Raw genomic sequence first — 13,126 nt, forward strand, 5'->3', positions numbered from 1 at the left:
TTTTTTTAACTTAAAAGTAGAATTTAACATCCCTAAAGTAAAACATCTGTTTCATCTTGTAGGGTGACTGGGTGTGGCTCAAGAAATTTGAAGAGGGCCAATTCAAGGAGATGAAACAAAGCACAACAAAGATTTTCACAAAGGTAGGGCAGCGCATGGACACTTATTGCAGATGAATCAATGGTATATCATGCTAACAGTTTTCCGTAGATTATTGATAAACAGAACAGTAATCAGGATAAATTTAGAACATATTCAGTCAGTTCTAATTGAAGGTGGCATTATTACATGCAGATGAAGGACTTGAGGAATGAGAACGTGAATCCCTTCCTGGGCTTCTTCCTGGACTGCTTCATGTTTGCTGTGGTGACAGAGCACTGCTCTCGGGGCAGTCTCCAGGACCTGCTGAGGAACGAAGATGTAAAATTAGACTGGATGTTTAAGTCATCACTTTTACTTGATCTTATCAAGGTAAGCACTAATGTTTTACTCTTCCATGGGGGTCATGTGACCTTTCATTTTGGGATTTTTAGAAAAGTTACATCAACTTCTTAAATCTCCATTTTGTATGTTGTTTGCTTACAAATAAACAACAACGTTGAACATGTTGTGTTTCCAGGGTATGAAATATCTCCACCACAGGGATTTCCCCCACGGCAGACTTAAATCTCGAAACTGTGTGGTGGACGGGCGCTTTGTTCTGAAGATTACAGACTATGGCTTCAATGAGCTGCTGGAGTCTCAGAAAGCTTCCTTTGAAGAACCGCCACCTGAGGGTAGCCTGTCTTTTGTTTTAGAAAATATAGAGAGGTGGGAAGAGTAGAAAAATAACCTACTTAAGTTGCTATGCAATGCAATGTTAATATAGTAAAATTTTACTTCAGTTCAAGAGCAAATAACTGTTAGAAAAGTTCACTTAAGTGAAAAATAACCTAGTGAAATAAACTCACAGTAAAAATGATGTTACAACAGAATTAATTAAAAACTAAGAGACAAAACAATAATGTGTGAAAGCAGAAGACCTGATCACCCAAACTGTGTAATTATGTTTCAGTAAACGCTAATATTATAACTGTTCCTAACTGCGATGACATATGAGTGTTTCTCTCTCTTTCTTTTTTCTCAGAGCTATTCTGGACAGCCCCTGAGTTCCTGAGAGACCATACAAATTTCCGTAAAGGAACTTATAAAGGAGATGTTTATAGTTTTTCTATAATTCTTCAGGAGGTGGTAGTGAGAGGGCCACCGTACTGCATGCTGGATTTACCCCCTGAAGGTTTGTGCAAAGAGGATCTGTCTGCTCCATTACTCAAATACATATTTTTATCGCATGTAACTGTTATGCGCATCAGTTTGGTTGTGTTGTTGTTCTATGCATCTTAACTGAATACAAGAATTAAAAAAAAAAGTAAACTTTAGATGTGTCTGTTTGCACAACAAATTTTATCTTCACATTAGTTACTCCAAACTAACTATTTTTTTTAAATAAAAAGCTTGTCTTTTGAGAAGAAAGCTGGAAATATGCAAAAAGCTGCCTAACTGTACATGAAGCAAGATCTCAAACTTAAGCATAATAGTTTTTGACCTTTTGACTTTTAAGAGCTGTGTTTTAGATATAATTTGCCAACTAGAACCGAAGCTTTAGCATCATTTCCCTTAAAATATGATATGATATATGATATGATAATTTCCCTTAAAATATGATATGATATATGATATGATATGATAAAATATGATTGTAAATAATCAGTTTTTAGCAAATATTAGTTGCAAAACTACACCAAAAAGGAATATGGAACTGTACCCTGCAAATTACTGGTACTGTGGTCTAGACCTTGGAAAAATATATATTTTTAATTCCAGATATATTTTCACACTGATAAATTTAGAAACCTTGCACATATTATGTTTAAATTTATAAACTCATCTGTATGCATGGCATGAATGCCTAACCATTCCCTATGAAATACATGAAGAATGTTAATTAAATGTTTTGCTTTTTAAAAATGAATCAGTGTTTGTGAACTTTTGTTTAGTAATCTCTCATAGGACCTCATTTATATAAGCTTTTTAAGAAAGGGAAACAGAAGACAGCATGCCATTCAAAATAGGGAGATGTGTGCCGATCTATAAATGACAGGAAAACCGCTACAAGTAAAAGATTGAAACGTTGACTGACAGAAACCTGTTGAACAGAATTCAGCTGGTGTTTTTAGTAGAACTTACCTAAATTAAAACATTTGCATTTTGTTGCATTATATTTTCTACTGTTTTCAAATTGGTTTGAATGGCAATGTCAAAGTTGTAGTACTCTGATTTTGTAGAATATTGCCTCTGTTCAAAATACAACAAATGTGTCCCGTTTCCTTATTTTTTTGTGCCCAGAAATCATCCGTAAAGTAAAAAAACCTCCACCAATGTGCCGTCCCACAGTCGCACCGGATCAGGCTCCACTTGAATGTATTCAGCTAATGAAGCAGTGCTGGAGCGAACAGCCTGACCGCAGACCAACTTTTGACGAGATCTTTGACAGGGTGAATTTTTGCATACCATCCTTTGCTCCAATTATCTCATCTCTCAGCCTCATCAAACCCATTAAATACATTCCATTTTCTATGTTAAACAGTTCAAGATCATTAACAAAGGCAAGAAGACCAATATCATTGACTCCATGCTGAGAATGCTGGAGCAGTACAGCTCTAATCTGGAGGACCTCATCAGAGAGAGAACAGAGGAGCTGGAGGTGGAAAAGCAGAGAACGGAGAAGCTGCTCTCTGAGATGCTTCCACCGTGAGTTAGCGAAGCGACACACTCGCACACTGTAAGTGTTTGCTACATTTCCTTTAAATGTGTCCCTATATCTTCTGACCAGTTCTGTTGCTGAGGCTCTTAAAACGGGCGCCTCAGTGGAGCCAGAGTACTTTGACCAGGTGACAATCTACTTCAGTGACATTGTGGGTTTCACCACCATCTCCTCGCTCAGTGACCCCATCGAAGTGGTTGACCTTCTGAATGACCTCTACACGCTGTTTGATGCTGTGCTCAGCAACCATGATGTTTACAAGGTCGGAGAATTATGTTGAGTTTGTTAGCATCGCTTGCATAAAGCTCACGTGCAATGACACTAGCTAATCTGTGAGTTTGATCAGGTGGAGACCATTGGGGATGCCTACATGGTAGCATCGGGTCTGCCTAAGAGGAATGGCAACAAGCATGCCGCAGAGATCGCCAACATGTCTCTGAACATCCTCAGCTCAGTGGGCTCATTCCACATGCGACACATGCCAGATGTGCCCGTCAGGATACGAATAGGAATTCACTCAGGTGGGCTTAAAGAAAGCAACACAGACTAATGACCCTGAAAACATTACATAATATGTATTTTCCATTGGGAAACTGAAGGTTGAGTCCTACAAAATTTACATTAAAAATATACATTTCTGAACAGGATTTGTATACAGGCATTAGCTTAATCAAAAAGATTAAGAATATTTATCAAAAATTAGCCTTCCATAATTTCAGCATGACTTGTGTGTTTATTCTTTTGCTGAATTCATCATAGCACTGGAAGATGTTTGGTTTTGACTTGATTAAGAAGTACCCAAGTTTGAACCAGTTTTTGTTTTCTAATAACAGTGCCATCAGACATTTATATGAAATCATCATGTGCACTAATTTTATGTTTATATTGGACTTTGAGTGATTGATTTTAAAATACTTTTGTCTATGTTGGAATGATTGTCCAACAAGTTTAAAAATAAATTTCTAAGTTTTAACTAGTGGCTTTGCTCTACTCCACTCAGTGCCAGACTGTATTTACTGTATGGTAGAGTGCAAACACTTTCTGTATGGCTTTGGGAAGCTTGATATTAACCTGCTTTATCCATTCCAAAACACTGTTTATGGAACATCCAACAAAACAAAGGCAAGGCATGCTTAGAACCAGGAGTATCCAGGTTCCAAGCATCCTGCTGTTGATTTGAAATAAGGTTGAAGATATTCAAAGCCCAGACTTTAATAATGTGGTTGCAGGACCTTGAAGAGGCAGCTCATGCATGAAAAGTCTCCAGTTTATTTGAATTAAAATAGTGATGCGAAGAATAATGGACCAAATTTCTTTCATAGCGATTTAAAACACTCATTGTCAGTTATCCCAAGACCTTAAAGACAATGGTCGCCACCAACGGTAGAAAGCCTGATTTTAGCTTTTAGGTCAATCACTGTTTCAAACAGGCTCCAGGGTTCATTTTAACTGTACTGTACATGAGTTACTGATGTGTTTTTTTTTCTGCATCCTCCCTTCTCTCTGCTGGTTTACTTTGCCCATTTGTTCTTTTTCCTCAAGGGCCCTGTGTTGCTGGGGTTGTAGGACTGACCATGCCTCGCTACTGCCTTTTTGGAGACACCGTCAACACTGCCTCTCGTATGGAATCCACTGGGCTGCGTCAGTATCCCGTACACATTTACTCAACATTGTGCTGCTCTGTCGTATGTCCCATTTACCTCAGTTTGTAATGTCTTCTTCCCCTCTCAGCTTATAGAATCCATGTAAATTGTAGCACTGTGAAGATCCTCCGTTCTCTTAATGATGGATATAAAATAGAAGTTAGAGGCAAGACAGAGCTGAAGGTAACAAACGTGGAAAATGTCACAGGATAATTATTTCTATTGCTTTTACAATGGACCTGATCACTGTGTTTGCTTCTTACTTGCAGGGTAAAGGTATAGAGGAGACATACTGGCTTGTCGGGAAAACCAACTTTGCAAAACCTTTGCCAAAACCACCAGAAATAAGACCAGGGTAAGAGTTCTTATCTTACAGCACTGTTTTGCGTTGCTTTATCAAAATGAGAAACATATAATATGAGCAACAATGCCAGCAACATCTCACTGTAAACTCGCCCACTTTGTCATGTTACAACCCGAAACTGCAAAACCTTTTATTGGGATGTTGTGTGTTGCACTGAAATAAAGAGAAACAAAGATAGTGAACTGGAAAGAAAATGAAAATTAGTTTTTAAAAAAAAAGTATTTTTAGACAAATATTGGGAAAAAAATGGGGTACATTTGTATTCAGCTCTGCAGAATCAATGCTTTATAGAACCAGTTTTTGCTACAATTACAGTTGCCTTTTGCAGTATGTTTCCCTCAGCTTTACACATAGGTGGTAAAATATTTACCCTTTCTTCTTTGCAGAATATTTCAACTCAGCTCGATTAGTTGGAGAACATCAATTCTCCAACTAATCGAAGACTAGTCAAAGATTCTCAAATGGAATACAGTCCAGGCTTTGACTGGGCCATTCAAACATATAAATGTACTTTTATCTGAATAATTCCATTGTTCATGTGGTTATATTTTCGGGTTAATTTCCCTGCGTACCACTAAAGATGGTCTTCACCTCAATCTCAAGTATTTTACAAGATTCCTCCAGGATTTTCTGCTGAACAAAAGCATCCCCACAGCATGATTCTGGCGCCCCTCTGCTCTAAGATAGGAATGATGTTGGTGGTGATGCGCAGTAACAATAAGTAATGTTTAAATTATAGCCCAAAAATGTAATTGTTGTCTCCTCCTTTCATGTTTGTTGTGTCTGCCATGTAACTTGTGGCATAAATGTAAACAAGATTTGTTACAGCTTCCTTCAAATGTGCTTTTTTTTCTTGTCACTCTTCTTCAAAACCCAGATTTATGAGGTTATGACTTAAAAGCAGTTGTCTCTAGATTCTTCCACCTGAGCTTTGGATCTGCAGCAATGACATTGGATGAATGCATTATTTTACTTCGAAATTATGATTGCATTACATAAAATCAAATGGTCTGAAGAAGCTGTTTATGGTTGTAATGTGACATGTTGTGAACAAAACATTTAGGGGTATTGGTGAGTTTACAAGGCACTGTATTTTCATAACTGTCTCCAATAAACCTTGGACTGGTCCAAACTGCTGTTGTTAACAGGGAAGACAATCATGGGCTGAAACCTGAGGAAATAGCTGCGTACAGGAGAAAGAAAGCCGAGAAAAAGGCTTGACGGTCTCAGGTCAAAAGCAGGAGGTATAGATCAGCATGTTGCCTGGTGTTGTGCTGTGGTTGTTTTACTGTTGCTTTAATATGATTGCGTCCTCTGAGTCTCCACACCCACAACTTCCTGTTATTGATTTCCGAATCTTCTTGATTGATAATCTCATTAATCTCTTGATCTTATCGCCTTCCTTCTCTTTTCCTTGAGTGGATTGGGGAAAGCCCTGCTTGTTTACTGCATTTAGTCTCTTTTGTGTTGGCTGACAGATTTCCCCTTCATTTCTTTCATTTGTGTTTGTAATAGTACTTTATATGTGTCTTATTTTCCCACCAATCTGTTTCCTAAAATAAGTTGGATTGTACCACAGAGGCTTCAACTCTACATTTTCTGTTAAATTAGGGACAACTGGCAAGAGATGGTGACAGAAGAGATCAAGACTCATTTCCGCAAGGCCAACAGGCAAGTGGACAAAAAAATCTGAATCAGTGAGAGGAAGAGGAGCAAATAAATCAAAGGACCTACAGAGGAGCATAGGACGGAGGCATCCAGATGAAGAAAGAGAAGAAAAGCCAGGAGGAGCAAGCGCAGGGCTGAAAGCAGCACCCAGCCTCTCAATGTGGCTTAATGCAGACTTGTTTAAGAGGATTGTTCATCGACTGGCTAATCTCCCTTCAGCCAGCACAGCAGAACATGACGGTGCTAATGTAATGAGAATGGTCACATCACCTGGCTGCCTACCTGCTGCCAACAAGTACTCGCTCTTTAATGAAGGTTGAACTCGTTCAATCCTCTGAAATCACTGGCCACTGCGTGGTCCACTACGTCAGGGCAACCGGAGGTTCATCCATCCAAAGACTGAACGCCCCAAACGCCTATTTGAAACTGAAATGTTTCAGTGAAAGCTGTTTTTAGTCAAGCTACAGAGTTGAGCCTGATATGTAGTGGTTTATATTATTATTATTATTATGTGTTGTTAGCCATCCAAAGCTGGAAGGCAACGGCTGCTATTGTGTAAAATCAACTATTTAAAAAAAAAAAAAAATCCTCCTTGCTAATTTTATTTGTTTGCATTGGAGTGGACCAAGATTGAATTTGCACCCTCCAACAAGCTTTTTACAGTAACAACACTTATTATAGATTACAGTAAAGAAAAAATGAGATCAGGTTTTGGAAGACACTGAAAGAAAAATGAAATAAAAAAATATTTTTCCATAAAATAGTGTTTACTGTGAAATCTTGAGGTCCCTTAATAAGACAAACGCTTTGCAAAGCTCAGCAATGATCTCCCAGAGAAAGCTGGTATTGTAAGGCTTGATGTCTGCACTTTAACGTTTCAGAAAATTACCTAATTGTTTAAGTGTTTTGTGATTCTGTAATGACAAGGACGTAACTTTTTAGGTTTTTTTTTCTTTTCTTAAAGTCTTGATAGATATAATCAGTGGTCTCAGATACATTTCCCAAAATTACTTTGCTCAGTTAATGGATTTTTTTTTTTTTAAACCAAATCACTTACGCTGATTGGTGAGTTGCTTCTCCTCAGAATAGTGGCCTGATCAAGAGTCTTTGTGCCACTGAAGCAAGGTTAGAAAAAAACCTCCTCATTCTTCTCAAGGAGCAAATGTGAAAAATTTGCCCGAAGTTAATAATCCTTCTTGGAAAATGCTGCCTGTAGTTGCAGGGAACTTGTTGCTTCAGTATAAAATCACTTTTATGCTTTTATTAAGAGTAACACTCCTGCTCAATTTGCATCAGTCGTGCAGTTGGAAAATGACTAATTTAAAAAAGTGTTTTGAAACAATGGTTTGGATTTAAAGTTTCAATAAGTTTCTCCTTTATGTCAGGAAAACATACAAATACAATTCAATTTAATGTGTCAGGTTTTTCTAAGAGATTAGATGGATGTTATCAATGTCTTCTTTTGTTGATAAAAGAAAGTAAAAACAAAAATTAGTGACGAAAGAAGTAATTTGCAAAAAAGAAGTAAATATGTTGATTTGCCTAAGCCCTAACCTTGCAGCAGATGTCATTATAAATAAATCTTCAACAATACCTTTTTTTTTTTTCAAACCCCAACAATCCTTGTAGGCTGATGAGCTTCATGTGCTTTATTTAAAAAAAGATGACAGCAAAGTCTGTGATAAATGTGTATAGTGTGTAATTATCTGAATGTTGTATGTCTGATCTATTATAACTGCAATACACAGAAAAATCTACATGTAAATAATTACCATACAAATAAACCATTGATTTGTATCACTTTGTCCACATAAATGAACAGTCTTTTCCATTTATCACCACAAGGAGGTGCTGTTGCATTTATAAATTTAAGTTTGCTAATGCTTCTTTTTTGTGGCGAAGCTCAAGCGCCGATTTGTTTTAAAGGAGGTAAACTTTTCTCTGACGAAGTGTTGCTGTGCTGTAGAAGTAAGACTTGGGTTATATGTTTATCTGGGGGGTTATTACACTTGTCTCGCTGCCACAATCCCGTTTTTTTTCTTTGTTTGAACTCCCTGTGAGAAATTTGCCCAATCACCATGAGAGTCCTGCACTCAACTTAATGTTATTATTTGCAGTGCCTGCATGTCTCTCCTCTATCTGGGACTTTCCCACAGAGTTCCCACTGAGTGTGCTGTTGAAGGTAGGAGTGGTTAGAAAGAAGTCTATGTATCTATGGTAGATTAGAAGCTCAAGAAGAGAGAGCCATCATTGTTAAATCTCTGCATTCCAGACTAGAGAGGAATGCTTGACCTCTAGCCAACTGGAAAGATTGTTATCTCACATTTGGAGCATGAATGCACACCGTGACTACACTTCAAAAAAATTAAATAGTGCTCAGTGAGGAATTCAAAAAGCAGAACAGACAAGCCAAATCTTTTTTGCTTTTGTTTTATTGGAAAAAAAGAGAAAACAACAACACATTAACACATGGTCACACTATTCCAACAGCTTCTTGTGGAAATATCTACAATGACACAATGACTGGGTATTGCTGGAAAATGATAATGAATACAGCATCACATACTGCCACCTTTCAGTGCAAGATGGTGGCAAAATAAAGAAATGAATGAGAGCTGCAAATCGAAACTTGTGCAAAGATCTTTTTTTTTTCTTTAAACATTAAAGATAATGCAAGAAAAAACACAGGGAACGTGGTAATACCATCAGTGGCCAAACAGGTTTGGAAATTTAAAAATAAAAATCGTCATACTTAATATAAGTATGTTGCCTTTTGAGCCAACTGATGCTGATTATTGTGTGTTTTGCCATCCTAAGCTCAAAATGTCAAAAACTAGTGTACTTAGATATCCAGTCCACAGATTGTGTATTGGAATGTGCTCCTGAGGTAACAATCACACCAATAAAAACACATCCACACACTCACGCATACAGTTTCCTGACAGAAATTCACAAGTATTAAATCTACCCAACATGGTTCACAACTTAATCATTATAGCTCATCACGCATTTTATCCCCTTTGGGTCTAACCACTCTGCCGATGTACAGGATGGAGTTGGTCTTGTTGTCTTTCACCAGGAAGATGAAGGGGTGGTCTACGTAGAAGAGCTTAGGGTTCCTCAACTTATCTGTGCCAAAGATGCTTGTGTCGTAAGGGTTTCCGTCCACGTCCAGCTCCAGGGCAGAAGCATGGAAGACGTTAGAGAGGTAGAGGTCCTTCTTCCCTGAGATGTTCGAGAGGTCTGCTTTGGACTTGTCCACCGCTTCAGTGAGGCCCAACTCAGCTAAATATTTCTACAGGAAGAAAAGACAACTGTTTAAGACTGTATTGACCGCTTATTATAAAACTCTTTGACTCAAATACCGACTGAAACATTTACCTGAAGGTTGTGACTGACTTCCAGTGAGATCTTGGGGAGGGAAATTGCCACGGCCTTGTTCTCCATCTTGCTCAGCCAAGTGTCTACCTGCTTCTTCGTCAGTAGTTTCTCCAGGCGTTCCAGGGGCTCCAGGTGGTAGGGCATGATGAGGATCATGGAGGCCTGCTTTTTGCCCAGAGGCATGTTCAAGATGTAGAGATTGTTCTCTTTGTCCTCATAGAAGTCGTAGAGACCTGGAAGGAGACATCAGACGTCTTATCAGATGTGAGGATACAGCTGGGAAGACACAACAAGATCACAAGCAGAGATGGCAATGCTCACCTGTGCGATGCATCATGGAAACTCCGACAGTGAAGGAGCGGGTAACCAGGAAACCGCGGTTGTCAACCATCTTTTCATGGAATCTCTCATCCCAGTGAGCTGTGGGTTAAAAAGAAAATCAGTTTCACACCTGGGTAGGGTTTAGATGGGATCCGCTGCCACGCCCTAACACTGTGTGTGTGCACTTACGCTTGAAAAACATGGCGTTGACAATCATGGCTCCATCTGGGTTTTGCACATCCTTGGTGATCTCCGGCAGCTTGCCGTCTGTTGACTTGGCTGCCCACTCATTGATGGAGTTCACTGCGCTCCGCTTGTCCCTGAAGTTGATCTTTGAGTGGTCGTAGTTGTAATGCTTCTTGCTGGTCTTCACAAAGTCATCGGCAAAGGAGACAGAGCTGGGGCCGTAGAGGCGGTTGTTGATCTTCCAGGTGGAGTTTCGGGTCTTTTGGTCACTCACCTGGTAAAACGCAAAATGTGAACTCTTAGTGCAAATGTTTAGAGGCTCCGACCTCAAACAAAACCTTATTTTGACTATGAGAAGTTAAACTTTGTTCTTCTGTGCACTGTTTACCTCAGAGAGGAGCTCCGACAGGCCTGCATGCAGGTGCTCGTCCTTGAGTTTGTCAGCACTGAGGACAGTTTTCACCTGGGAGGCAGTGGCGGCCTTACCACCGAGAGCAACCAGCCCCAGAGAGGATGCCACAACAACAGGAGAAACAACAATGTTGTCTGTATTTTTATCCTGGGCCATCTTGTGGTACAAACTGGATTAAAAGAGCAGAAAAACACATTAATTGCATTTTCTAAGAAAATGGCACTTAGGCTTCAAAATGCTGGAAATGATTTAAGCAGCAATTTTTCTAATTTGTTTTGCGACCTCATTTTGAATCATATAGCTAACCTGAAGGCCAAGTTGGCACTGTTGTCAGCTAGCGTGTTAGCATGGCTGCTCAGCTTCTTGACTTCTGCAGAGGCCACGCAGGCCAGCAAACAGAGAGCAACAGCTCTGGTCATCCACATCCTGTTTCACTTCGAGTGTGACAAACTGCAAGCAACAGAAGAAACAAGAAGAGAGAGGGTTATAGGTAACCAAATGTAAGTTAAAAAAAAACAAACATTTGATGTCACGCTAAATTTCACCATTTCACCATTTTTTTGGACTCTTCAGAGCATTAAAGTCAGATTGAAGCAGACCTTTGGTTCATAAGGTAGTTCTGCTTACAATTCCAACAAGAAAAAAACCTGATCTAAGTCAGTCTATCTGCTAAAACTGTAAAATGTCCCTGGACTCGCCACAAAAAATCAAAGGTGATGTGTTGGAAGACTTGTGGAACCTACCTGATATAATAAGACCCGAATACTAGTCCAGGAGTTTTACTGTAAAATTTTGTATTCCAATAGCAAGAAAACCACAAAATTTGTTGAGCAGGAAGCAATTAAACTTCAGTGAAAAACGTGTACTTTGGAATGAGAGAGGAAACTGTGGCAGCAGGGCTAGTTCAGCCCACAGAGAAGCTTTGGAAAGCCTCCAGACAGAAGCAGGCATGATCGTTGCCACGTCAGCAGCAATGAGGGGTACAGCTGAGAGCGACGGCCCCTTAGAGTCATGTTTCTCTTTGACCGAAGGCTGAAATATGATGCCTAGCACTTTTCTGGATGAACTGCAATTAATGCAAGCTGCTGCAAATCTATGGAGTCAGTTAAATAGCCATACATTTTTTTTTCAGTCACCAAAGTCTGTGATTCACAGCTTCCTTCTCTGCCTTCCTCATTCCATCACTCAGATAAATAGCCTGGAGGTTTGAATAACCAGCTGCACCGGCATCCTGTTTCTTTTTACAGAGAGATGTTTTCTGCCTCTCTACGGTCTCACATTTATGGCACAACATGAATTAACTTCACTTATGGATACCTTGAGATGTTTTCATGTCTGCGATTTTCATTCTGAAAGACAAAAGGTTGAGGACGTAATCTCCACAGAGTAAAAAGTGGGACTTTTTCAGGCTCTTAGACAAACACTGTGTTGATATACATGCTTCGTTTCCACTCCATTTAATTTGTCTGAGGCTTGATTCTGTTTTTAAGCAGAAATACACATTTTCTAAACTCCATCTCATCGAGCATAGTCTGGTCAAATGTGAAAAGACTGCATCATTATTTTGGGACAGATAGCATAAAAATATCAAGTTTTAAAGAGAATAAACAGCTGGAAAGTAGGACAAACCCACTGCCATAAGGTTAACCCATGAAGACAAAGGAGTCGATTCACTGTCCATATTCCTTCCCTGGGAACAAATATGGTTATATATTTTTTATTCTCACCTGGCACAGATTTGCAGAGTCTCTCTGATCGGGTGCGTCCAGTGGGTAGCATAAAAGCACAACTCTCCCCGGCTCTATATATCCTTAGAGAGAATTTTCTGGAAGATGGGAATGGGATATTCAAATAAGGATGTCTATGTTTGCTCAGGAAGTTGGGAATGGGACGTCCCCCCACTGAAATCACAGGGTGGACTCAGAGAGCTGGAAAGGCTGAAGTTAACTCCCCTGCGCTGGTCTGGAATCAGCTTTGAAAAACTTTTTCAAAAGATATCTGTAGACACAAACAGGAAGAAAAATCTGATTTGTGATCAGCAATAGCTGCTGATCTGTGTCGGTCCTAATGTAGTATGTGGACTCAATATTTCACCCTGATTTCATCACTGTGTGAAATTGTGCGAATAAAAGAAAGATTGGATTATTTTCTCCTAAAACAATAAAACTTATTTTATACATGTATACATGTGTGATACGAATTCAAGTGAACCGAGTTTCATTCCTGAACAATGCCTCTTTATAGACATACACAGGAAGTTTCTGAATAGGCATATTGTTTTCAAGATCAATGCGGGGGGAAAAGTTGGATTTTTATTGCAGTTTTTCTACTTATTTCTCTCTGGTTTC

At 39.2% G+C, this 13,126-nt stretch overlaps 2 protein-coding genes across 6 annotated transcripts in view; one reads left to right on the forward strand and one right to left on the reverse strand.

The window, feature by feature from the left end:
* The window catches only part of gucy2f (guanylate cyclase 2F, retinal), a 14,042-nt gene extending 5,749 nt beyond the window's left edge, over positions 1–8,293 (forward strand). For both annotated transcript variants that reach the window (XM_008425999.1, XM_017308395.1), the window contains 12 exons: positions 63–143; positions 295–471; positions 620–776; positions 1,127–1,276; positions 2,386–2,534; positions 2,627–2,790; positions 2,873–3,065; positions 3,150–3,324; positions 4,346–4,444; positions 4,535–4,629; positions 4,716–4,801; positions 6,422–8,293. In XM_008425999.1, coding sequence (XP_008424221.1) covers positions 63–143; positions 295–471; positions 620–776; positions 1,127–1,276; positions 2,386–2,534; positions 2,627–2,790; positions 2,873–3,065; positions 3,150–3,324; positions 4,346–4,444; positions 4,535–4,629; positions 4,716–4,801; positions 6,422–6,503 — 1,608 coding nt within the window. In that variant the 3' untranslated portion in view covers positions 6,504–8,293. The remainder of the gene's footprint in view (positions 1–62; positions 144–294; positions 472–619; positions 777–1,126; positions 1,277–2,385; positions 2,535–2,626; positions 2,791–2,872; positions 3,066–3,149; positions 3,325–4,345; positions 4,445–4,534; positions 4,630–4,715; positions 4,802–6,421) is intronic.
* A 599-nt stretch (positions 8,294–8,892) lies between these two features.
* On the reverse strand, positions 8,893–12,615 carry serpinh1b (serpin peptidase inhibitor, clade H (heat shock protein 47), member 1b). Of its 4 annotated transcripts, XM_008426002.2 has the most exons (8): positions 12,506–12,615; positions 12,096–12,127; positions 11,085–11,228; positions 10,755–10,947; positions 10,370–10,640; positions 10,181–10,279; positions 9,860–10,092; positions 8,893–9,773 (listed from the first exon to the last, which is right to left on the reverse strand). In XM_008426002.2, the coding sequence occupies exons 3-8, from the start codon at positions 11,201–11,203 to the stop codon at positions 9,471–9,473; spliced, it is 1,218 nt and encodes a 405-aa protein (XP_008424224.1). In that variant the 5' UTR covers positions 11,204–11,228; positions 12,096–12,127; positions 12,506–12,615; the 3' UTR covers positions 8,893–9,470. The 4 variants fall into 4 exon arrangements, with proteins under 4 accessions (XP_008424224.1, XP_008424225.1, XP_017163885.1 ...); XM_008426003.2 differs by lacking the exon at positions 12,096–12,127; XM_017308396.1 differs by lacking the exon at positions 12,506–12,615 and having other exon boundaries at positions 12,096–12,495.
* Between the last annotated feature and the right edge of the window lie 511 nt (positions 12,616–13,126).

The sequence above is a fragment of the Poecilia reticulata genome, linkage group LG13 (genome assembly GCF_000633615.1).
Source record: "Poecilia reticulata strain Guanapo linkage group LG13, Guppy_female_1.0+MT, whole genome shotgun sequence".
Lineage (NCBI taxonomy): Eukaryota > Metazoa > Chordata > Actinopteri > Cyprinodontiformes > Poeciliidae > Poecilia > Poecilia reticulata.